The sequence below is a fragment of the Canis aureus genome, chromosome 32 (assembly GCF_053574225.1).
Source record: "Canis aureus isolate CA01 chromosome 32, VMU_Caureus_v.1.0, whole genome shotgun sequence".
In the NCBI taxonomy this organism is placed as follows: domain Eukaryota; kingdom Metazoa; phylum Chordata; class Mammalia; order Carnivora; family Canidae; genus Canis; species Canis aureus.
The window spans coordinates 11966063-11992585 of NC_135642.1; the positions used below are offsets into that span (position 1 = coordinate 11966063).

General features: G+C 39.7%; 1 protein-coding gene across 6 annotated transcripts in view; it reads left to right on the forward strand.

Moving 5' to 3' along the window:
- EIF2AK4 (eukaryotic translation initiation factor 2 alpha kinase 4) overlaps window positions 1-20159 on the forward strand; it is a 103453-nt gene extending 83294 nt beyond the window's left edge. For 4 of the 6 annotated variants that reach the window (XM_077880576.1, XM_077880577.1, XM_077880579.1 and 1 more), the window contains 10 exons: window positions 1509-1616; window positions 2220-2348; window positions 3772-3858; window positions 10197-10309; window positions 13633-13691; window positions 14612-14709; window positions 16083-16151; window positions 16679-16723; window positions 19317-19435; window positions 19945-20159. In XM_077880576.1, the coding sequence (XP_077736702.1) occupies window positions 1509-1616; window positions 2220-2348; window positions 3772-3858; window positions 10197-10309; window positions 13633-13691; window positions 14612-14709; window positions 16083-16151; window positions 16679-16723; window positions 19317-19435; window positions 19945-20002 (885 nt within the window). In that variant the 3' untranslated portion in view covers window positions 20003-20159. Of the gene's footprint in view, window positions 1-1508; window positions 1617-2219; window positions 2349-3771; window positions 3859-10196; window positions 10310-13632; window positions 13692-14611; window positions 14710-16082; window positions 16152-16678; window positions 16724-19316; window positions 19436-19944 lie in introns of those variants that run through there. The other 2 variants (XR_013370042.1, XM_077880578.1) reach the window with 2 other exon arrangements.
- The last annotated feature ends 6364 nt before the right edge of the window (window positions 20160-26523 follow it).

Below are 26523 nucleotides of genomic sequence, written 5' to 3' on the forward strand. Positions count from 1 at the left end.
AAGTCCTGCCTCCCATTTAGTCATCTTTTGTCATGCCACCCTGCTGGGGCCTGGTGGAAGAGGGGGGCTGCTGACATCTGGGTGAATATGTGGGCCTCTGCTGGTAAGGGCAGGCCTATGCTTTTTCCTGTGGTGTTTGGCTAGAACATGACAGGTATTATATAAACACTTTTAGCCAGGTCGCCCCTTTCTTGATCTTTTTGCTAAAGAGAGCAGGTCTTCCTGGGGGCTTCTCATTGGTTCTCTTTGGCATTTCTGGGTTGTCACTGTACGTTATTCCTCAGATCCTGTGGTTCCCTAGCCAGTTTGTCACCCTTTCTTCACTTCATAGTCTTCTTATATTTGTTTTTTGTTTTGTTTTCAAAGATTTTACTTATTTATTCATGAGAGACGCAGAGAAAGAGGCAGAGACACAGGCAGAGGGAGAAGCAGGCTCCATGCAGGGAGCCGGATGTGGGACTCGATCCCAGGACCCCAGGATCACACCCTGAGCCAAAGGCAGACCCTCAACCACTGAGCCACCCAGGTGCCCCTTCTTACATTTGTTTTATAAGTAATGTCCAGGATTTTTAGCTGTACTCAACAGGAGGAATAGCAGAGAGAAGTATTCTTACCTGTCTTGGTCCAAAATCAGAACCGACATACATAGTTTTAAATTATCTAGTGACAAGAATGCCTGGAAGGCTCAGCGGCTAAGCATCTCCCTTCGGCCTAGGGCGTGATCCTGGAGACCCGGGACCGAGTCCCACATCGGGCTCCCTGCATGGAGCCTGCTTCTCCCTCTGCTGGTGTCTCTACCTCTCTCTGTGTGCGTCTCATGAATAAATAAATAAAATCTTTAAAAATTAATAAATAAATAGTCTAGTGACATACAGCAAGTAAAAAGAAACAGATGGAAAAAAAAAAAGAAAAGAAACAGATGGAATTTAATAATATATCTTATTTAACCCAAATACCCAAAACGTTTCAACATACAATCAAAAATTTCAAAATTTTTTAGCTATTTTACATTTTTCTAAGCCTTTGCAATCAGTGTATATTTAACCCAATATATCTCAAATACTATTTCAACGTGTAATCAGACATGTAAATATTATTAATGAGCTATTTTATATCCTCTTTGTTTCCACTTGGAGTCTTCGTAACCTCTATGTATTTTATAGACAGCTCATGTCAGTTTGGATTAGTCCTTTTTCAGATGCTCAATCCACATGTGTGGCTAAGTGGCTGCCATATTGAACAGTGTAGCTCTAGATTCAGCATTTGTTAGCATTTTCCTAAATTGGCATGTGTGCTTACTCCCATCCCTCCCTTCCCTTCCTTCTCTTCTCTTTCTCTCTCTCTCTCTCTCTCTCTCTCCTCCGACCCAGGTCCTCACACATACTTTTTTTTTTGGTTGAACCCTTTGATGATAAGTTGCTACCAAATGTGTGCCTTCCAGTCATTGCTTTGCCTGTGATTACAGTTTCTTTTCTATTTTATAAGCAGAGCTGTGCCTTTCTTCACAGATTCCCCAGTTTAGAGGACCGCAGGCTCTGGGACCAGTCCCGACTGCTGTTGGGGTCAGCATAGCCATAGACAAGATATCTGCAGCTATCCTCAACATGGAAGAACCTGTAAGTTCCAGTTTTGCTTTCCAGCAGGCTCTGGGCTGTCTTTCATTTTGTAGTTATTTATATGGAGCCTGGGTGTGGCAGTAGACTAAGGCTTCGGGAAGTTGCCTTTGCCACAATAGACAAGCCCACGACTTGGCATCAGTCCTTGCATCCTTAGCCTCTAGCTGGGGGACCTCAGACAGCTCATCACATTTTTTCCTGGCCTTGTTCCTCTTGTTTTTGATGCACTTTGATGCGTTGTAGCTGTCGAGAGACTAGCAAAGCCCCTTGTTCAGAAATCCTGCTGGACTCTACAGAGCTATAAATGGTTCTTTTTCCTTTTCATTTCAGACAAGATTAGCTTTCCCAGAGGAAAACAATATCTTCCTGATGGCTTAGAATAGCTGAAATAGTTTTCTGAAAAGACTAATATAAAAGCTTTTTGTCAGATTTTTTTGGTTTTGTTTTTTTTTACTATGTCATTTTGAAGCTAAGACTTCTATTGCTGTGCAGGATTTCAGGATGCCTGTCTTCACATGAGTGGTGCCTCCCTCCTGGTGCTGGTCTCACCGATATGCCCACAGTCTCGCTCCTCTAAACGTAACCACTCTGTTTCTGATCCAGGTTACAATAAGCTCTTGTGACCTCCTGATCGTAAGTGTTGGCCAGATGTCCATGTCCAGGGCCATCAACCTAACCCAGAAACTTTGGTCAGCAGGAATCACAGCACAGATCATGTACGACTGGTCACAGGTAAGGAAACAAAAAGTGCCCACAAGCAGAGTGTGTGTAGTCAGGGCTGCAACGGCAAATCGTCTGCTCCAGCCTCAGGGTAGAGTTCTCTTAGACTCTGCTTCTCTCTGGGTAGAGTTGCTTCCTGTGTTTCGGATTGCTACAGTAACAAAGTACCACAGGTTTAGTGGTTTAAAAGGATCTAGGCTTCTTATCTGGCATTTCTGGCATTCAGGAGTGTGACATCAGCTGCCCTCGGCTCAAATCAAGGTGTCTGCTAGGGCCCATTCTGTCTGGAGGCTTTAGGGGGAGAATCCATTCCCTTCCCGTTTCCGGCTCCCAGTGGCCTGCTGCATCCCTCCGTTCTAGTCCCTTCCTCCACTTTCACATTCAGCAGTCCTTTCAGGGCCAGGATCTAGCCTCCCACACTTCCCGAGCCACTCTGTGTCGGGTGTGGGGCTGTGTATCCTCAGACCTCCCACAGCAGGGTGCTCTGGGGATGGAAGTGAGGAAAGTGGCCACCCTGAACCCACCTGCTCTTCAAAAAGGGGGGCCCTTAGAGAGCGTCTCCACTGCCACCAACAGATCCCAGAAGGGCCTGCACTCCCAGGTGACTACCCACACTCAGGTGCCCAGGACATGAAGAGCCGCCTGGGAAAGCAGAGGCCCCACCCTCCCTCCTGCTCCTTTCACATCACCTGCCAACAGGATTCTGGACCTCCTGCCATCCCTGTGTGTGTGTGAGGAGGCTGAGCACCAATGTTAAGTCATTCAACAGAGCAGCATCCTCTTCCATTTGTTTCCTTGTTTTGAGAAACGCATCCTCACAGAAAGCGTGCCTTCAGTTCTGCACGGCGACAGACCCTGCAGGCGTCCTGCTCTGCCGTGTGGTGGCTTCCTGCTTTGCTTCTGCTGTGTACCATCCACTATTACTGTTGCCTTGGCTTTCCTCAAAGGCCTTTTTTTCTCTTTTTTTTTTTTTTTAAGATTTTATTTATTCATGAGAGACACAGGCAGAGGGAGAAGCAGGGTCCACGCAGGGAGCCTGACGCGGGACTTGACCCGGGGTCCCTAGGATCAGGCCCTGGGCCGAAGGCAGCGCTAAACCGCCAAGCCATGCGGCTGCCCCTCAGAGGCCTTTTCATGTATGTGTGTGTACTGTGTAATGTTTGGCACCTTCCATTGGGATTTGAAGCTTTTGAAGACCTCTTACTGTGTCCTGACCATGTTGATTGTCCATGGCCCCTTAGGACAGTAGTGAAAGTAAGGACCGCAAGGTCTTACTTCTCCTGTGAGTTCTTATTCTTCTGGCATAATATTTAGATCTCCTGAAGTTGGCATGTTTAGTAATTCACATTGAAAATATAGTCAAACACTGTCTCCTTGATTATCTGAAGCTGCCCTAAGCACTCTGTATTTATTTCATGTGCTGCATTTGTTTCAGTCCCAAGAAGAACTCCAGGAATACTGCAGATACCATGAAATCACCTACGTGGCCCTCGTCTCAGATAAAGGAGGAAGCTATGTCAAGGTACAGACCTAAGAACATCTTACACAATTCAGCGGTCAGATTTTCCAAACTCCATATTAACTGGGGAGCACCCAACTTCCCACTGTCCCCTGGCCTTGGGTGTGGGTGGAAATCTATTTGCTGGGCCTGTTTTCAGGGAAAGGCTATAGAATAAGAATCTGAATCCCAGCCCTTCCCTTCAAGCTTCAGAAATCAAAATAGGGGTGGTAGGTTTTTCCTACTTTTCTCTCTCTGTTCCCTTTCTCCATCTAAGAAAATAAGAATATAACTGTCCTGATACCTGCTGGTTAGCATATCCTGTGGCTGTTTCCTAACCAGTTTTATTTTACTCTGTTGCATTTCACTTACAAAGCTCATAAATATAACACCTTCTAACCTTGATTTCTATTTTTAAAGGGGAAAAAAAAAGTCAACATATTTTTCTCCTTACTTTTATGCCTTTGTTGCATTTTGATATCTGGGTAATGCTGGCCTCATAAATGATTTGAACAGTGTTCTCTGTTTCTAAAAGATTTTGTGTTCTGTTGATATTATTTCATGCTCAGCTGTTTGGTTAGATTTGCCAGTAAAGCCACAAGGGCCTAGACAGAGAGCAGTTCATGTTGTCTCTTTCTGAATAAGTGCGTTTTGGTAGTCAGTACATTTCCCAGCATGTTTGCATTTCATCTAAATTTTCAAATATTCTCTTTTATTATCTGTAGGATCTATAATGATAATGATAATCCCCTCTATCATTCCTGATAATTGGTCATTTATGTCTCCCTCCCGCTCCCTTTTTTTTTCCCCCTCTCCCTTTTTTTTAAATTTCACCACCTGGCTAGAAGTTTATCAATTTTTTTTATATTTTCAGAAAACCAGCTTTTGAGATCATTGATTTTTCTCTATTTCTTGTTCATCTGTTTTCTGTTTTATTGATTTCTATTCTTTTTTCCTTCATTCTGCTAATTTTGGATTTAGTTTATATTTTTTCTAGTTTCTTCAGGTAGAACTTTAGATGAGGGGTGGATAAATTACAGCCTGTAGGCCAAATCTGGCACACAGCCTATTTTTGTATGGCGTGGAGCTACAGGAAAAAAAAAAAAAACACTTTTTTTTTACATTCTTTGTTTAAAAAAAAAACAACAACTATGTGACAGTGTGTAGCCTGCAAAGCCTAAAATACTGTCTGAGCCTTTACAGAAAAAAAAATTGGCATCTGGCATGGACCACAGAAGTTAGACTTTACTTTTTGAAGTATAAGCATTTTTTTTTTTTTTTTAAAGATTTTATTATTGGGATCCCTGGGTGGCTCAGTGGTTTAGCGCCTGCCTGCCTTTGGCCCAGGGCATGATCCTGGAGTCCCAGGATTGAGTCTCGCATCAGGCTCCCGCATGGAGCCTGCTTCTCCCTCTGCCTGTGTCTCTGCCTCTCTCTCTGTATCTCATGAATAAATAAATAAAATCTTAAAAAGAAAAAGACTTTATTATTAATTTATTTATTTGACAGAGAGAGTGCGAGAGCATAAGCAGGGGGGCAGTGGCAGGCCAGGGGAGAGGGAGAAGCAAGGGGGCTCAATCCCAGGACTCCAAGATCATGACCTGAGCCAAAGGCAGATGCTTAACTGACTGAGCCACCAAGGCGCCCCAAGTATAAGCATCTAATGCTATAAATTTCACTCTAAGTACTACATTTGTTGCATCCCACACATTTTTATATGCAGTGCTTTCATTTTCAGTTAGTTCAGAATACTTTCTGGTTTCTTTGATTTCTTTGAGATTATTTAGAAATGTGTGGCTTAATTTCCAAATATTTGGGTATTTTTCAGCTGTCTTTAATGATTTCTAGTAATTTAATTCCTTTGTAATCAAAGAACATAACTGTATGGTTTTAGTCCTTTTAATTTTACTGAGTCGTGGTTTAAAGCAAAAAAATAATTGGCTGTTACTATGAATGTTTCATGTGTACTTGAATGTATATTCTGCATTATTAGGAGGAATGTTTGATAAATATCAGGTCACATTAGATGATGGTGTTTCCGAAGTCTTCTGTATCTTTACTAATCATTTTGTGTACTTGCTCAATCAATTACTGGGAGCGGAGTGTTGAAATATCTGGCTATCATTGAAGATTTATCTATTTCTCCTTTTAGTTCTATCCATTTTGCTTTGTACATTTTGAAGTTCTGTTATTTGATGAATACACATTTAAATTTTATATCCATTTGTTGAACTGACCCTCTTTATCATTATGAAATGTTCTTCTTTATCCCTGATAATATTTCTTGTTCTGAGTTTTTTTTATTAGTGTTTGCATGGCATGTCTGTTTCCATCCCATCTGTGTTTTCAAAGTGGGTTTCTTAGAGACGCTCAGTAGTTGAGTTTTGCTTTTTTGATCTAGTTTGACAATCTCCATCTTTTAATGGGAATGGTTAGACCACTTATATGCGATACAATTATTGAAAGGGGTTTAAATCTACCATTTTACCGTTTGTTTTCTAATTATTCCATCTGTTCTTTTTTCCATTTTTTTCTTTTCACGGCTTCTTTTTGCTTTTTTATTTTATTTTTTAAAGATTTTATTTATTTATGAGAGACACACACAGAGAGGCAGAGACACAGGCAGAGGGAGAAGCAGGCTCCCTGCAGGGAGCCCGATGTGGGACTCAATCCCAGGACCCTGGGATCACAACCTGAGCCAAAGGCAAACACTCAACCACTGAACCACCCAGGTGCCTCGCACGCCTCTTTCTAGATTCTAATATTGGTTTGCTGACCATTTACTCCTGTTTTGGTGAGAGTTTTTTTGGTGACTTCTTAGGACTTACAGTATATACCTTTAACTTAACACATTCTACCTTCAGAAAATATTATATGCCTTTCACATACAGTATAAGAACTGTACAACAGAATCCTTCCAGTTTCCTTCTCTCATTCTTTGTGTTATTGTTGCCAAATAATTTTGCATACATATGTTATAAACTTCACATACATTATTATTATTTCAGCTTTAATTAGTTATTTTTTAAAGAGGTTTTTAAAATAAGGGAGAAATGTCCTTTATATTCACCCACATATTTACCATCTCTGGTACTGTTGATTCTTTTGTGGAGGCAGACATCATTCTGATTCCATTTTCTTTCTGCCTAAAGAATTTCCTTTAGTATTTCTGGTCCATGCAAGGTCTGCTGGTCGTATTGGTCTGAGAAAGTCTTTATTCCACCTTCATTTTTTTTTTCTTTAGAGAAAGCATGAGCAAGGGGAGGCATAGATGGCGAGGGAGAGAATCTCAAGCAGACTCCCTGTTGAGCTTAGAGCCCATAACAGGCTCTGTCCTTCAACCTTGAAATCATGACCTGAGCTGAAACCAAGAGTCTGATGCCCAACCAACTGAGCTACCTGGGCACCCCTTTACCTTCATTTTTGAAAGATATTTTTGCTGGATATAAAATTCAAGATTTACTTTTTTTTTTTTTTGTACTTTGAAGATGTGCTTCATTGTCTTCAGACTATCATGATAGTAGTTTCTGTTAAAAGTCTGCTTTGATCCTCTGTATATGATCTTTCATTTCCTGACAGCTTGTAAGATTTTCTATTGTCACTGATTTTCTGCAGTTTGAATATGATGTACCTCAGTGTATAGAGATTAAAAATAGGATCTTTAAAAAAAAAGTCATTTTAAGGTGTTGCCTACTAATTCCATCACTTCTATCATTTCTTCTGGTTATGAGTCATATTTTCCTACCACTTTGCATGCCAATAATTTTTTATTGTTTGTTGGGCATTATGAAATTTACATTTCTAGGTGCTAGGTTTTATGTCCCTATAAATACTTTTGGGCTTTGTTCTGGAGTGTAGTAGGGTACTCACTTTGTTTGCCTTTTCTTGGAAAATAGTCCTCCACTGCTTGTTGTCTAATGTCTGAAAAACCATTGTTTTATGTATTTTGTCTGAATTTCTAATTATTTAAGGCAAGAAGGCAGTTCTTTCTTTTTCGCTCCTTTTTTTAAGATTTTATTTATTCAGGGCAGCCCTGGTGGCTCAGCGGTTTAGCGCCTTCCAAGGGCACGATCATGGAGCCACCGGATCAAGTCCCACGTCGGGCTCCCTACGTGCAGCTTGCTTCTCCCTCTGCCTGTGTCTCTGCCTCTCTCTCTCTCTCTGCGCCTCTCATGAATAAATAAATAAAATCTTAAAAAAAAATAGATTTTATTTATTCATGAGAGACACAGAGAGGCAGAGACATACATAGGCAGAGGGAGAAGCAGGCTTCCTACTGGGATCATGACCTGAGCCAAAGGCAGATGCTAAACCACTAAGCCACCCAGGTGCCCCAAGAAGGCAGTTCTTGTAGTAGTTTATCCTTTATGGAAAGATTTGAAGTCCCTATCACTAGTCTGCTTGTCAATCACAAAATAGTAAATGACCCTGAGAACTACTGATAGGCTTCTTCCAGAGCAGTGATTGTTCCTACAATATTACCAAGAGATGGCCATCAAGCCTCTGCTAGATAATTTGTTCTATAACACACAGCTATAATGATTAAAAATTTAAAAAGCCTGAATCAGTCTCCTTCCCAAAATTTACACTCCATGGTCTTACTTCTACTTCAGAGTAGTCAAAATAACAAGTTTAATCTTTCTTCCTTCTCTCAGCTACCTTCAGATAAATTCTAGGAGACCATTGCCATGCCATTCTGTCCTCTTTTCGGGTTTAAACATTCTGGTTACTTAAGCCATCCCTTACACCATGATTTCCCAAAGCCTTGACCCTCCTAGATAACCTCTTCTAGACATGCCTTGTCAATATCTGCTTTTAAATGAGATAGTAGAATTCTACAGAGCACACTAAGCATATTCTGATTAAATGAGAATGGTCTCTGACCTCCCTCAATCCAGATACCGTATGTCTCATCATACAGCTTACTAATGAGCTCTTAGCAACCATGTGGCTCTTTTGGCTTGTACTGAACTTACCAACTAAAGCCCATTGGCCTTTTCACCATTATCACCATGTCTGGCTGATTATCTACAATGAGGGCTTTAATTAGAGGACTTCATATTTATCTGCATTAAATGTGATCTTGTCCATTCTAGTACATTGTTCCAACCTATCTTTTGAATCTTGCATCATCTTCATATTTGAAAGGCAAGACATCACTTTATTCATCCATTCAGCAAATGCATTTTAAGCATGCATACTGTAGGAAGGATGGAATTTAAGATCCTAAAGCATACAGGGACATTTAAGCATCAGGCCCTGTTGCCAAGGATCCTATAATCTGGTAGGGAACACAACACATACATGCATGGTTATGAGTTAGAAAGTGCTAAATGCCATGACAGTCTTATAGAGCAAGTTCTCTGAGGGTTTATCAGCCTGGAAGATTACTTCAAAGATAGCAGGTAAGTCTTCAGGGTGGAGGTGCGATTTATGCTGGACCCTTGTGGATGGCCAGGATATAGGTGTGTGCTGAAAGGGACTTTTAAGCAGAAGGAATGGCAAAGGTAATGGTAATTCTTTGGAAAGCCTATTCCAAAGTTGGAGGGAGGGCAGCAGAGAACTATTCTGGTATTACCCTGAATAAGTCTACTTTGGGTGACGCAGAAGAATTGCAAAGAAGGGTACTTCAGCAGGAAAGAATGGTATTACTTAGATCATGGAGAGCAAAATGCCAACCAAGGAATTTGGACTTCATGTAGCAGCTATGTGGGGGAGCTAGCGTAGGCTTTGGACAGAAGGGAATATCAGAATGGTATGTGAAAAAAATAAATCTGTAGGGATATAGAGCATGGAATGGAGTGAGGGGAAAAATAGCAATGGAAGAATATAAGGCTGTCCTGGGCCACGGTTGGGTGCTGGCCATGGAGTGAAGATGAAAGGGCAAGTACCATAAAAGTGGATGACAGGACTTGGGTTTGGAATTGGGGAGGGTGGCTGTGGGAGCTGGTGACTGACCATGGGATGTTTAAGGGGAAGAATATGTGGAAAAATCAAATGAAATAGGAGTTGGTTAGTGCTGGCCCTTTTTTTTAATCCTATCATTAATGACAAGCTTTTCTAGTTTATACCAGGGTTTCTCAGCAGCCAGTGACATCTGAGGCCAGATAATTGTGGGGGTTGCTGTCCTGGGCACTCTAGGAAGTTGAACACCCCCCCCCCCAGGTCTCTACCCACGAGATACTGGTAGCACCCCCTATTGCCGTCACAACCAGAAAGGTCTCCAAACAATGCCAAATGTCCTGTGCTAAGCAAAATCGCCCCTGGTGGAGAACCACCAACCTAAACTGTTGACTTTGTTTTGCACTCTGATTCAGCCTGTTGGCTTCAGAAATTGATGGTTCTATTTCATTCTTTTTAAGGTTAAGTCTTTTGAGAAGGAAAGGCAAACAGAGAAACTTGTGCAGGAGTCTGATCTTATAGACCACGTTTTGCAGAAACTCAGAACTAAAGTCAGTGATGAAAGGACTATCAGGTAACAAAACCCCAGAAAACCTTAGCTGTGAACCTATAGGACTTCTTTATCTTAAAAATCAGTTTGATCCTTTGGGAAATAAAGATACATCAGGGTAACTTTTAATGGACCATTCTATTGCTTCTGAATAACACCAGTTTAAGTATATGCCCATGTATAAGACTAATCATAGTTGAAGTGTTTTTCAAAACATGTCAGAGAATATTTTATCAGTTTGAAAGGCCCAAGGAGCCAAAATTATCTTCTATGGCCTGTTCATCAGTAAATTTTGGTAGTGTTTTGTTAAAACATTTGAAAGATCTAATATATTCTGGGAAAAGATCTCATACTCATGATGGAAATGTAAATTGGTTCATCTCTTTAGGTAGTCATTTAATAAAGTAAGTTAAAATTGCCTTAAAACTAAAAATTAAAAAGAAATACCGAGTCACTCTACTTTCAGGAATTTATAGTAAAAATTATTCCATGGGGTACCTACAAAGATGTCTAGCAAGGTATTGTTTATAACAGTTCCAATCTTTTTGGTCCAGAACCTCTTTATACCCTTAAAAATTATTTGATGGCACCAAAGAGCTTTGTTTTATGTGGGTTATATCTATCAATCATTTGTTAGAAATTAAAAGAAACATTTTTAAAATATTTATTTTAAAATAACAATAAACCTGAGGCACCTGGATGGCTCAATCGGTTAAGCATTGGCCTTCAGTTCAGGTCATGATCTTGAGGTCCTGGAACTGAGCTCTGAGCTGGGCTCTCTGCACAGCAGGGTCTGCTTCTCCCTCTCCCTTGGCCCCTTCCTACACGCTCCCCCACCCCCGTCTTGTGCTCTCACAAATAAATGTAAAAATATTTAAAAAGATAGACACATTATATGCTAACCTAAATAGTGTATTTTTAAATAAAAAATAACTATTTTCCAAAACAAAATTTGAAAAAATAACACTTTAATAGAAAAAACTAGATTGTGACTACTTCTGCTTTCAATCTGTTGTGCTATCACCCATCATTTAGTCTCTGGAAAATTCCATTACACATATGTGAGAGAATAACCCAAAAAAGGTAGAGGCTTAGAAGAGGTTGGTTTTTTTGTTTTGTTTTTTTTGTTTTTTTTTTTTTTATCTATAAAAAAGATAAGTTAACATTTTAAAATTATGGTGAAAATTGTTTTGACCTTGCAGACCTGTGCAAGGATCTTAGGGACTTCAAGAGGTCCCTAGACCACAATTGGAGAATCTCTCACTTACAACATCTATTGGTAGAAGATTGTTTGGATTATAGTAAATACAATGAAATAGTGTGCAGTCTTTAAAAATGATGATTCCGGGGCACCTGGCTGGCTCTGTCACTAGAACACGTGACTTGATCTCAAGGTCATGAGTTCAAGTGCTACATTGGGCATAGAGTTTACTTAATAAGTTTTTTTGGTGGGATCCCTGGGTGGCTCAGCGGTTTAGAGCCTGCCTTTGGCCCAGGGCGCGATCCTGGAGTCCCGGGATCGAGTCCCACGTCGGGCTCCCGGCATGGAGCCTGCTTCTCCCTCCTCCTGTGTGTGTCTCTGCCTCTCTCTCTGTCTATCATAAATAAATAAATCTTTTTAAAAAAAAAGTGTTTTTTTTTTTCAAATTATGATTCTAATCTAAAAGCTCAATTTATTGACATGGAGAGATTTTCACAGAGAAGATGTATGATCCTATTTTTTCAACCAAAACACATAGCCTTGTCCCATTGTCTGGGATCATGTACCAAAAATTTTTTTTTAAATTATTTATTTATTTATTTATGATAGTCACACACACAGAGAGAGAGAGAGGCAGAGACACAGGCAGAGGGAGAAGCAGGCTCCATGCACCGGGAGCCTGACGTGGGATTCGATCCCGGGTCTCCAGGATCACGCCCTGGGCCAAAGGCAGGCGCCAAACCGCTGCGCCACCCAAGGATCCCCCATGTACCAAATTTTTAATTGCCGTTTTTTCTGGTTAGTGAGATTACAAAGGATCTTAATTTTCTGTAAATTTGTATAATTTTCTTATTTTTCCATAAATTTGTAACTTTTATATATATATGCTTATAATCAAAAATATGTTTTTAGGGATCCCTGGGTGGCGCAGCGGTTTAGCGCCTGCCTTTGGACCAGGGCGCGATCCTGGTGACCCGGGATCGAATCCCACGTCAGGCTCCTGGCATGGAGTCTGCTTCTCCCTCTGCCTATGTCTCTGCCTCTCTCTCTCTCTGTGTGACTACCATAAATATAAAAAAAAAAAAAAAAAGTTTTTATTTTTGGCTGTTTTTGTTTTGTTTTGGTTTATATCAGTGATTCTCAACCAAGGGACATTTTGCCCTCCAGGGGACATCTAGCACTGTTTGCAGACATTTCTGGTTGTTAGAACTGGGGGTGCCAGTATCTAGTACAGACCAGGGATGCTGCTAATCATCCTACAGTGCACATGACTGACCCCTCATGCCCCTATCCAAGAATTATCAGACCCAAAATGTTATTAGTGCCAAGAGTAAAAAACCGTGGCTTATATAAATAAACATTCTTACTTTCTTCTCCCTCCCTCAACCCTGGCTCCCTCCCATCTGCACCGAACTTGAATAGATTGACCGAGCTTGAACAGATTGTTAGGATTTTTCTGAGGAAATATAATGTTCTAGAAGTCACCAGTTATTAGGATTACTCATCTCCAACAAAGGTAGAGGTTCAAAAGAGAAAACATAAAATGCTCAACTAATTAATAGTACAGGTGAACATTATTAAGCCTAAAAGGCCCAGATGGGATTCGGTTTTAGCTAAGAAAAATTTAGACTCTTTCTTCCATGTGCATGATTACTTCCCTGTTTTCCCAAGATAGAGTGCTATTGTGTCTCTCAAAGGCTCTAAGCTAATTCTGTCTTTGAAAGAACATCCATTCACAGCTTTTGAAAGAATCTCCTTATTTACTAAATGCTCTCCTGTGGGTGATCACCAAGGTTGCTGCCCTAATAAAGGTGGGGCATGCTGTTGCTAATGTTTCCTTCTATTGTGAGGGGACGGAAAGAACACCCATTATAGTTCATTGAAATCAGCTTCTTATGTTGAGCCAGGATTTCAAACATAGCTGAATAAATCAAAATGTTGTCTTTAGGCATTTGTTAATTTGAAATGACATCCTTTGTAATTTTTACTTGCTCTTGAACCAAAAGCATAATTAAGTTCAATTTGTTTTCTTTTACTAATAACCAATATTTAATTTTTACACTTAATAGACAAAATAGCTCACTTTAAGTTATCTGTGTTGTTTTGCTTTGTTGACTGTTTTCTAATTGTTTTTGTTTGTTTTTAGAGAAGCTTCTGATAATCTCACAGTGCAAAATCTGAAGGGGTCCTTTTCTAATGCTTCAGGTATTGACTAATTATAATCTAAACATAATACTGCAATGTGGGTGTGTGCGCGTGTGTTTGCTATAAACACTTAACTGCTGTGGCTAACTCCTTGTTGTGTCAGAAATGTATCTGTAAAGTAACATATACAATTAATTGTACCAAATGGAATTTATTCCTATGCTTTGAAACCCACATCCTAGAAAATGACTAAGAGTTTGGTATTCCTCTGATCTTAATACATCTCTGTCTTCCTGTCTTATTTTCACAACTGGTTGAATTTCCCTGCAACTCTGTTGTACAGATAAAATACGATTCATTTTCCTAGAAATTTTCCTCACACAGAACACTGAAGAATAATATATTGAAATCCTTTGAGAAAGATCATGTATACGTTTTCTTTTCATGAAAGCCAAGAGGGAACAGTGGTAATAGGTTTTTAATTTCATCACATCTACCAGCCTTACTGAAAAAAGAAATGTCCCAGTTACAACCAGAAGAAGATATATTTGGCTTTCAACAGAACTGGGTCTTTTTGGTTTGTTTGTTAACATGGACTTTCTGCCACTGTCCTATTTCAAATACTTAGGAATTTAAAGTATTCGAGTTTGAGAGATAGTAAGTTTGATTTTTTTCCCACCTTAGATTCATGAAGTTTGGGTGACTTACAGAGCCTCTTTATGCCTGTGTCACTCCCCACCCCCAGCTGAAGAGAGGAGGCTGGGAGTGTTTACAGAAGCACTAAAACTTCGGGTTTTAGGGTGCTGACTTCCTCCAGGTGAAGTGCAGCTAGTTGCAGAGATGGAAAACACAGCCCGAAGAGAATCTAGCCCATAGAATCACACCACAGTGGATTCTACTAAGCATCTCTGCCATATCTGTGGTGTGTTACAGAAAGTGGGACCAGATAAGACCATAAATTCTGCAACTTTTTGTTCCAGGTTTGTTTGAAATCCACGGAGCAGCAGTTGTCCCCATTGTGAGCGTGATAGCCCCAGAGAAGCTGTCAGCCAGCACGAGGAGGCGTTATGAAACTCAGGTATGCACACTTTCCTCTGCTTTCTCATGTAAGCTAGAAAGGAGGAAGAAGACAGGAAAGGAAGATACGAAATGGTTTCCTGGAAATGGTTTTCTTTGCACTTCCTTAACTTGGCTTCTGAAAATTTCATCAACACAAAACATCTCTCTGGTGTTAGGATTCCATCCCATTTGTCCTCCAAAGAGGTGTCCATGTACATTACGGGCACCTAGAAGCACCAACTGTCAGAATTACTAGATCTAAACAAAGACTTTCCAATCTGGATCTAATGACAGATGGGGTTGGTTGGTTTTTGTTCTAAGTAACAAGCAGAAGACTTGGCGCAGGTTTCTCACTGTATACGTGTTTTTGGTATTTGCTGTATGTCTGATTCTGTGTAAAACTTAGAAGACATGTGGCATGGCCCTATCCTCAATAAGTTCATAACCCTAGAAGCATATGCATTCTACAGTTAGAGAACCATAGAAAAGAAGTAACAGAATGCTGAATTAGATACACTGAACATCAGTGCTGGACATAGGAACAGGTTGGAGATCAGTATCTGGGTGAATGATAGATGACAGCTTCCTAAAGGATCCCTGAAGGATTTAAATAGATGATAGGGAGGAAAGATGAGGGCAGTCCTCAGGCTAATGAGCTCAGTCAAGACATTGGCCTCACTTGGGAAGTGGAGGTTAGAGAGCAGTCATGATTTACAAATGTGATTAGAGGGGAGGGGCACCTGGGTGGCTCAGTTGGTAAGTGTCTGACTCTTGATTTCAGCTCAGATCATGATCTCAGGGTCGTGAGATCAAGCCCCCAGTTAGGCTTTATCTGCACTCAGTGTGGAGTCTGCTTCTCTTTCTCTCAGCCTCTTCCCCTGCTGGTGTTCGCTCTCTCAAATAAATAAATCTTTTTTTTTAATGTGATTAGATCAAAATACAGAAGATTAGGTTGCCTCATTTTTGTATGCACTCTTAGCGCTTTCTCAGTATTGTGGATGGCAACTCATTTTCACATCTTTCTGCTGTTCTCATCCCCTACCATATTTCAGTTCGATGTCATTGTTGTCACCTTCCCCTTTTTCCAAATTTAGCTTAATACCAAAATCCCCCTGCTTCCACATGCAGTTTCAATGCCCTGAGCTTCTAGGTGTCATTTCAAAATTAGAAAAAAATAAGTAGGTGGATTATTATCAAAACAGGCTATAAAATTTCATGTCTCCTGAGATCAGGAAAGGCTAGGCACACATTTTTCCAAATCCTTAGATAATTTTTGGGAGCCCTTTTATGCCTTAGTTTGTCACTCATTATTGTTTTCTAGAATAGGAAATGGCAAGAAAGATGATTTGTATTGACAGCTTCTGAATTCTGACAAGTCGTTTTCTTGTTTAGGTACAAACACGACTTCAGACCTCCCTTGCCAACTTACATCAGAAAAGCAATGAAATTGAAATTTTGGCTGTAAGTTGCTCTCTGTAACATCTTGAGAACTGCCTGTGTCCCTGTCATCAACATCATTTCCTTAGAGGTCAGGGCATTTTTGCTCCCTGTACACAGTATTGGGATGCAGGCCTTTGATCACTGCTGAGAACCACATATAATCTAAATATGTAAAAACGGGAGGAAGCAGAACGTTTTGTTTCTTTCTCCCTTTTTCTTCCTCTAAGAGACAGGGGGCAGGGGGAGTAAAAACAAAAATCCTCATTTTTCTAAAATGTTTCAGACCTTTGCCTCATTAAAAATAGAGTAGAGGCAGCAGCATCAAGCCTATGGGGTGCACCGTCTGAGGACTATTTGTTCACCAGTGCTGACATCTTACTGCTTCATGGTTCATTTGAGTGGGCTTTATTTTAATATAGCACAGTAGCGTCCCCGACTCTGTAAGCCCTATTCATGTTGCTCCATACAAAGTGACACCATTGTGACAAATGAGTATGTGCTACCTCAGGTTCCCTGACAAATGACATAACATTTTTGTGTATCAACAGGTGGATCTACCCAAAGAAACAATCTTACAGTTTTTATCGTTAGAGGTAAGCAAGATGAACTGCTATGCATTGTGGCCTTTAAAATTCCAAAGTTTGGGGTATCCCTGGGTGGCTCAGCGGTTTAGCGCCACCTTCAGTCCAGGGCATGATTCTGGAGTCTGGGAATCGAGTCCCACATCAGGCTCCCTGCATGGAGCCTGCTGCTCCCTCTGCTTGTGTCTCTGCCTCTCTCTGTGTCTCTCATGAATAAATAAATAAAATCTTTTTTTTTTAAATAAATAAAATCTTAATAAAATAAAATTCCAAAGTTTTGCTGTTAATTTGCCAAAACAAAATTGAAAATGGTATTATATTCTGATACTAGGTATTTTTTTGGCAGTTCTAGGAATTTAATAGCATTGTTCTTTTCATGTGACATATACATTACTTAAATCAGATTTTGAGAGAATCATTCTTTTCTAGTGACTTTCTTTTAAATTTCAGAGATATTATTTACTGTGTGTCAGGCTTTGGCAGGCCTTGCTCTAAGCATTTTTCAGATATTAACTCATTTAATCATAACAAGCTCAAGAGGTAGATACCATTATCCCCACTGTATAGATAAATAGAAGCAGAAGCATTTTACATTTTATGGAAAATGGAAGAAGAGATATTAAATGTCTTACTCAAGGTCAATCTACTAGTAATTAGCACAGCCAGGGTTTAAACCTAGGCAGACTAGGGGAATCTATTCCTAACCAGTATACAGGGCTGCCTCAGACCTTAATTTCAACTAAGGAAGCTTATATAGAACTGTATGGAAGATATTTTTGTAAAAATTAAGTTAGGTCATTATATATGTTTAAAATATTTTATGAGTAGCCAAAAAACAAATAATCCAATTTAAAAATGGGCAGAAGAGATGAACAGACATTACAGATGGCCAAAAGACATAAAAAGATGTTCAGCGTCACTCCTGATCAGGAAGATACAAATCAAAACTACAGTGAGGTTATCACCTCACACATGTCAGAATGGCTAAGATCAACAACACAAGAGACAACAAGTGTTGGAGAGAATGTGGAGAAATAGGAACCCTAGTATACTGTTGGTGGGAGCGCAAACTGGTGCAGCCACTGTAGAAAACAGTATGGAGGTTCCTCACAAAGTTAAAAATGGAGCTAGTCTACAATCCAGTAATTGCACTACTGGGTATTTACCCCAAAAATAGCAAACACTAATTCAAAGAAATACATGCACTACTATCTTTACAGAAGCATTATTTATAATAGCCGAATTAAATGTCCACTGATAAATAAAGATATGGGGTGTTTGTACACGTGTACACACACACACACAGAGAAAATTATGCAGTCATAAAAAAAGAATGAAGTTCTGCCATTTGCAACAACATGGATGGAGCTAGAGAGTAGAATGCTAAGTGGAATAAAGCTAGAGAAAGACAAATACCATATGATTTCACTCATGTGGAATTGAAGAAACAAAGCAAATGAGCAAAAGAAAAAAAAGATAAACCAAGAAACTCTTAACTACAGCCAACAAACTGATGGGTAAAATAGGTGATAAAGATTAAAAAAAGTACACTTCCCATGATGAGCGTGGAATAATGTACAGAACTGTTGAATTACTGTATTGTACACTTGAAGCTAATAATACTGTATGTTAACCATACTGGATTTAAAAAAAAATTTTTTTTAATGGGTAGTCCTAAAAATTTGAATTAGCATTCTTTTTTTTTTTTTTTTTTTTTTAATTTTATTTATTTATGATAGGCACACAGTGAGAGAGAGAGGGGGGCAGAGACACAGGCAGAGGGAGAAGCAGGCTCCATGCACCGGGAGCCCGACGTGGGATTCGATCCCGGGTCTCCAGGATCGCGCCCTGGGCCAAAGGCAGGCGCTAAACCACTGCGCCACCCAGGGATCCCCTGAATTAGCATTCTTAATAGCAAAGATAACAAACTATAATCACAGCTACAGGTGATTTTTTTTTTAAGCATCTTATTAAAGAATACCTTTTCTTTTTTTAAGATTTGATTTATTTATTTGACAGAGAGAGAGCACAAGCAGGGGGAGCAGCAGGGAGAGGGAGAAGCAAGCTCCCTGCTGAGCAGGGAGCCCGATGCAGGGCTCAATCCCAAGACCCTAGGATCATGACTGAGCCAAAGGCAGAGAGCTTAACTGACAACCACCCAAGGCACACCTAAAGAATACTTTTTTGTCTATCCAGAGTATTTAGTCAGAGTAAGTGAGATGAAGAAAAATTTCATATATTTTCTGTTGTCTTGTAAAGCAGCATATATATATCCCTGTACTGGCAGTTACAGCTTTATGATCCACTCAAATGGAGGCACACAGAGGTTTATTTACATTTTCTACACAATAAATTGGCAGAAATAACTACTAAAATCACAGTAGCACACTATGGTTACAGCATTGCTAATCAGGACCTAATAAGGAGTCTTGTTTTAAATAAAATTGTTGCTTCAAAGGAAGAACCCCAGCAGCCTCATCAGTTTTCTCTATAGCTGATTTTCTTAGTACACTTAACAATGGCATTGACATTTCATCAGTGACCCAAGAAAAGCCAGTTAACAAACACTAGTACTTGTTATTAAATCTTATCTATTTTTTCCTAGTGGGATGCTGATGAACAGGCATTTAACACAACTGTGAAGCAGCTGCTGTCACGCCTGCCAAAGCAGAGATACCTCAAATTAGTCTGTGATGAAATTTATAACATCAAAGTAGAGAAAAAGTAAGTGTTCACTGAGCTATTGCAAGTTGCAACATGGGTTAAAACTCGAGGGGTTTTTTAAAGTGACACATTGTCTTGTTGAGGTTTGGTGGCTAATAAGCCATTAAATTAGAATTGCACCAGATAACCAAGTAAATCTTGTTCAGGACTGTGAATCACAGTCATGATTTATCAATAACAAAACATAGCAGTGCCAGAAGTAATTATCCCACTTAAAATTTTCATCACCTAGGTAACTCCTAGGAATGTCTACATGAATGGGAATTGCTGTGACTGCTTTGCTGTATGTATGTAGGTTCTCACGTCAGAATGCCAATCATTCATGTCACCCGTGGTCCCCTTATGTAGAGCCTTACATACAGACCTATGCCAGTCAAAGCTTCTATAACATGTCATCTTTCTCAGTCACTAGTCTTCCATCTTTTTTTTTAAACAATACTCTTACAGTTAAATGTTCTAAAAATAATTTGTTAACCCCTTATATTGATCCTACTTTTTCTCTTTTGCAGGGTATCTGTGCTATTCCTGTATAGCTACAGAGATGACTACTACCGAATCTTATTTTAATCATAAAGAATAGTCATTATCTTGTTCTAAGATAGGAGCTTATACTATGAAATGTTGTACATTCATTGTAATTTTTACATTGTAAGAAGCTGTCCTACAAAGTTGAGCTTTGTAAGTTTTTCATGTGTAATATATAAATTTATCTTTTTGAATATAATGCTTTCATGTATCTGCTTTTAAGTTGCAAATCTGTTGACACCAAAGCTTTTGTGGAGCTAGAACACAACAGCCATGTTCTTCCCTTATTTCTAATTACTAAGCACATGAAAATGCCCAAACCACCCCAACATATCAACCCAAAAGGTCCCCATCAAGATACATAGTAATTAAAACAGCAGAAAATAGTAATAAAGAGAATTTTAAAAGCAGCAAGAGAAAACCATTACATACAAGGGAAACCCCATAAGCTATCAGCTAATTTTTCAGCAGAAACTTTCAGAAGGGTGTGCCATGATACATGCAAAGTACTGATAGAAAAAAAAACCTGCAGCCAAGAATACTGTATCCAGCAAGGCTATCATCCAGAGTAGAAGAAATAAAAAGTTTCTCAAACAAAAGTTAAAGGAATTCATGACCACTAAACCAGCCCTGTAAAAAGTTTTAAAGGGAACTCAATGGACAGGAAAAACTATTGTAGGCACAAGAAAAGTAGGAAGCACCAAAGCAATAAAATTAAGTATATCTGTAAAAATTAGTCAAGGGAGGAAAAAAAAAAAAAATTAGTCAAGGAAGTCACAAAAGGATATAAAATATGACACCATATACCTAGAATGTGGTGGGGAGAGGAGTAAAGAATGGGTTCAAATTTAAGTGATTATCAACTTAATGTAGATTGCTGTATGTGTAAGAGGTTTGTTACTAACGTAATGGTAACCACAAAGCAAAAACTGGTTAACAGATATACGAAAAATAGAGAAAAGAATATCACTAAGGAAAGCCTCCAAACCATGAGAGAAGAGAGAAAGAGAGGAAAGAAACAACTACAAAAACACCCATAAAATAAAACCATACATAAGGGACGCCTGGGTGGCTTGACTGAGCATCTGCCTTCAGCTCAGGGTGTAACCCTGGAGTCCCAGGATCAAGTCCTACGTTGGAGTCCCTGCAGAGAGCCTGCTTCTCCCTCTGCCTGTGTGTCTCTCATGAATAAACAAAAAAAATATTAAAAAAGAAAACAAAATATATTAGAAAAAAAGGGGGGGAACCCTTTTGCACTGTTGGTGGGAATGCGAACTGGTGCAGTTACTCTGAAAATAGTATGGAGGTTCCTCAAAGAGTTAAAAATAAAACTACACTATGACCCAACAATGGTACTACTAGGTGTTTATCCAAAGGATACAAAAATGCTGATTTGAAGGACCACACGCATCCCCATGTTTATAGCAGCACTATCAGCAATAGGCAAATTATGAAAAAGCTCAATTTTCCACTGACTGATAAATGGATAAAGAAGATGTGGTATATACAAACAGTGGAATATTACTCAGCCATCAAAAAGAATGAAATCTTGCCATTTGCAAAATGTGGACAGAACTAGAGTATATGATGCTAGGTGAAATCAGGCAAAGAAAGACAAATATGATTTCACTCATGTGGAATTTAAGAAACCAAACACATGAACATAGGGGGAAGGAGGGAAAAATAAGATAAAAACAGGGAGGCAAACGGTAAGTGACTTTCTTTTAAAATTTTTATTTACTTGAGAGTGAGAGAGAGAGAGCACAAGTCCAGGGAGAGGCAGAAACAGATTCCCTGCTGAACAGGGAGCCTGACGTCGTCGGGCTCAATCCCAGGACTCCAAGATCATGACCTGAGCGCCAAGGGCAGATGCTTAACCAACTGAGCCACCCAGGTGCCCCAAACCATAAGTCACTCTTAACCATAGAGAACAAAGTGAGGGTTGCTGGAGGGGAAGTGAGTGGGGTGATGGGCTAAACGGGTGATGGGGATTAAGGGGTTCACTTGTGATGAGCACTGAGTGTTATTTGTAAGTGATGAATCATTAAATTCTACTCCTGAAGCGAATTTTACATTAATATTTGTTAACTAACTTGAATTAAAAAAAAAAAAAAGATTTTATTTATTTATGAGAGACACAGAGAGAGAGGTAGGAAGCCCGATGTGGGACTCAATCCCAGGACTCTGGGATCACCACCTGTGCCAAAGGCAGATGCTGAACTGCTGAGCCACTCAGGCATCCCAACTAACTTGAATTTAAATAAAAATATGTAAAATAGCGTAAGTGCATACCTATCAATAATTATTTTGTAAATGGACTAAACACGCCCATCAAAAGACAAAGGGTGATAGAATGGATAAAAAAGCAAGGCCCATCTACATCCTGGCTCCAAGACACTCATTTCAGACCCAAAAACACCTGCAGACTGAAAGTGAAGGGATGGGAAAGTACTTATGCAAATGGAAGTGAAAAGAAAGCTGGGGGAGCCATCCTTGTATGAAACAAAATAAACTTTAAAACAAAGACCAGGGGATCCCTGGGTGGCGCAGCGGTTTGGCGCCTGCCTTTGGCCCAGGGCGCGATCCTGGAGACCCGGGATCGAATCCCACGTCGGGCTCCCGGTGCATGGAGCCTGCTTCTCCCTCTCCCTCTGCCTGTGTCTCTGCCTCTCTCTCTCTCTCTCTCACTGTGTGCCTATCATAAATAAATAAAAATAAAAAAATAAAAAATAAAAAAAACAGACCAGTAGGGCACCTGGGTTATATCTGGGTTATTGACTGTCTGACTCTTGGTTTTGGCTCAGATCGTGATCTCAGGGTCATTAGATGGAGCCCTGTGCTGGCCTCCGCACTCAGCATAATCTGCTTGGGATTCTCGCTCCCTCACTCTCCCCCTCCCCCCAACTCCACAGTCTGTTTCTCTCTCAAATTAATCTTTAAAAAAAAATTAAAAGATTGGGACGCCTGGGTGGCTTGGGTTGAGCATCTGCCTTCGGCTCAGGGCATGATCCCAGAGTCCCGGGATCGAGTCTCACAGCGGGATCCCTGCATGGAGCCTACTTCTCCCTCTGCCTATGTCTCTGCCTCTCTGTCTGTCATAGATATAGATAGATAGATAGATGATAGATAGATAGATAGATAGATAGATAGATAGATAGGGAAAGAAGAAAGAAAAGAAGAAAGAAAGAAAGAAAGAAAGAAAGAAAGAAAGAAAGAAAGAAAGAAAGAAAGAAAGAAAGAGAAAGAAAGAAAAAGAAAGAAAGAAAGAAAGAAAGAAAGAAAGAAAGAAAGAAAGAAAGAAAAAGAAAGAAAGAAAAAGAAAGAAAGAAAAGAAAGAAAAAGAAGAAAGAAAGAAAAAAAAGAAAGAAAAGAAAAAAGAAAAAAAAGAAAAGAAAAAAGAAAAAGGAAGGAAGAGAGAGAGAGAGAAAGAAAGAAAAAGAAAGAAAAAGAAAGAAAGAAAGAAAAAGAAAGAAAGAAAGAGAAAGAAGGAAGGAATAAATTAAGAAATTAAGAAAAAGACTGTAACAAGAGATGAAGGGCACTAAATAATAATAAAAAAGGGACAATCCAATAAGAGGATATAAGTATACATACACTTAACATGGAAGCTCTAAAAAATCAGGTAATAACAAAGGAAGGAATCAATAGTAATACATAAGAGTAGGGGACTTAACACCGCACTTATATTAACAGATAGATCATCCAAACAAAAAATCAACAAGGAAACTAGTTTTGAATGATACACTGGACAAGATGGATCTAATATATATTCAGAACATTCATTCCATCCTAGAACAGCAAAATACACATTCTGCTCAAGTGCACATAGAACACTCTCCAGAATAGATCACATATCAGGCCACAAAACAAGCCTCAACAAATAAGTTACACTATGCATCTTTTCCAACCACAGCACTATGAAACTAGAACTCAACTGTAAGAAAAAATCTAGAAAGAGCACAAATGGAAGTTAAAGAACATGGTACTCAAACAGTGAGTGGGTCAACCACAAAATCAAAAAGGAAATCAAAAAATAAATGAAGACAAATGAAATAAAAATATGGGGCACCTGGGTGGCTCAGGTCCTGATCCTGGGGTCCTAGGATCGAGTCCCACATCAGGATCCCCATAAGGAGCCTGCTTCTCCCTCTGCCTATGTCTCTGCCTCTGTCTCTCTCCTGGATAAATAAAACCTTTAAAAAAAAAAAAAAAGAAAATGGATAAAAACCTGTATGATCATTTCAACCAATACAGAAAAAGGAGTCAACAAAGTACAACATCTATTCATGATAAAAATCCTCTCAAACTAGGTTTAGAGGGAACATACTTCAACATAATAAAGGCCATATATGAAAAACCCACAGCTAACCTCACACTCAATGGTGAAAACCTGAGGACTTTTCCTCTAAGATCAGGAAAAAGACAAGGATGACTACACTCACCATTTTTATTCAACTTAGTACTAGAAGTCCCAGTCGCAGCAATCAGACAAAAAAAGAAATAAAAGGCATCCAGATTTGTAAGAAAGTAAAACTTTTTGTAAAAAAAAAAAAAAAAAGATTATATTGGAATGCCTGGGTAGCTTAGTAGTTGAGCATCTGCCTTCGACTCAGGGCATGATCCCGGGGTCCTGGGTTCGAGTCCCACATCAGGCTCCCTCCATGGAGCCTGCTGCTCCCTCTGCCTCTCTCATAAATAAATAAAATATTTTTTTAAAAAATGTATTAGGGCAGCCCCCGTGGCGCAGCGGTTTAGCACCACCTGCAGCCCAGGGCGTGATCCTGGAGACCCTGGATCAAGTCCCACGTCAGGCTCTCTGTATGATGCCTGTTTCTCCCTCTTCCTGTGTCTCTGCCTCTATCTCTATGAATAAATAAATAAAATCTTAAAAAAAAATGTATTAGAGAGAGAGCAGCATGCATTGGGGTTGGGGGGTAGGAGGGTGTGAGGGGAAGCAGAGGGAGAAGCAGACTTCCCGCTGAGCAGGGATCCCAATGTGAGGCTCAATTCCAGGACCCCAGAATCATGACCCGAGCCAAAGGCAGATACTTAACTGAATGAGCCACTCAGGTGCCCCAAGAAAGTAAAACTTTATTCACTACTTGCAGGTGTCACAATACTACTATATACAGAAACACCTAAAGACTCCAACAAAAGACTACTAGAACTGATGAATTCAGTAAGGTTGTAGGATACAAAATCAATATACAGAAATCCACTGCATTTCGATATACTAACAATGAAGTAGCAAAAAGACTAAGAAAACAATCCCATTTACAACTGCACCAAAAATAACAAAAATACCTAGGAATAAAGGAGGTGAAAGATACCAAGGAGGTGAAAGAAACTGAAGATGACACAAATGGAAAATATTCCATGGATTGAAGAACAAATATTGTTAAGATGTCCACACAACCCAAAGCAATCTACAGATTTTTTTTTAAAGATTTTATTTATTTACTCATGATAGACACAGAGAGAGAGAGACAGAGACACAGGCAGAGGGAGAAGCAGGCTCTATGCAGGGAGCCCGATGTGGGACTCGATCCCGAGTCTCCAGGATCACGCCCTGGGCCGAAGACAGGTGCTTAAACCGCTGAGCCACCCAGGCTGCCCTACAGATTTTTTTAAAGATTTTATTTATTTATTCATGAGAGACGGGGGGGGGGGGGGGGGGGGTGCAGAGACACAGGAAGAGGGAGAAGCAGGCTCCATGTAGGGAGCCCAACGTGGGACTCGATCCCGGGTCTCCAGGATCAGGCCCTGGGCCGAAGGTGGCGCTATATCCCTGAGTCACCCAGGCTGCCCGCAACCTACAGATTTAATGCCATCTCTATCAAAATACCAACATTCTTCACAGAACTAGAACAAATAATTCTAAAATCTGTATGGAACCACAAAAGACCCCAAAATAACCGAAGCAATTATGAAAAAGAACAAAAAATCTGGACGTACCACAATCCAGATTACTACAACTTTGTAAATTGTTACTTTGTCACTACAACTTTGTAAGTTGTACATATAGTACAGACAGTATAGACAATGGAACAGAACAGAGCCCAGAAATAAACCCGTTATTATATATTCATTTGATCTTTGACAAAGGAGGCAAGAAAATGCAATGGAAAAAAGTCTCTTTCAACAAATAGTGGTGAGAAAAGTGGACCCCTTACCTACACAATACACAAAAATAAACTCAAAATGGATTAAGGACTTTAACTGTGAGACTAGAAACCACAAAAGTCCGAGATGCGAGCACTAATAATTATTCTGACATATATGATAGCAACATTTTTCTAGATTTGTTTCCTGAAGCAAAGGAAACAAACGCAAAAAACTATTGGGACTACACCAAAATAAAAAGCTTCTGCACAGCCAAGGTAACAATAAAACTAAAAGACAACCTATGGAATGGGAGAAGATATTTGTAAATGACATATCATATATAGGGTTAGTATCCAAAATATGTAAAGAACTTCTATAACTCAACAACAATCCAAATAAAAATGGGCATTAGACATGAACATACATTTCTCCAAAGATAACATACATATGGAGAATAG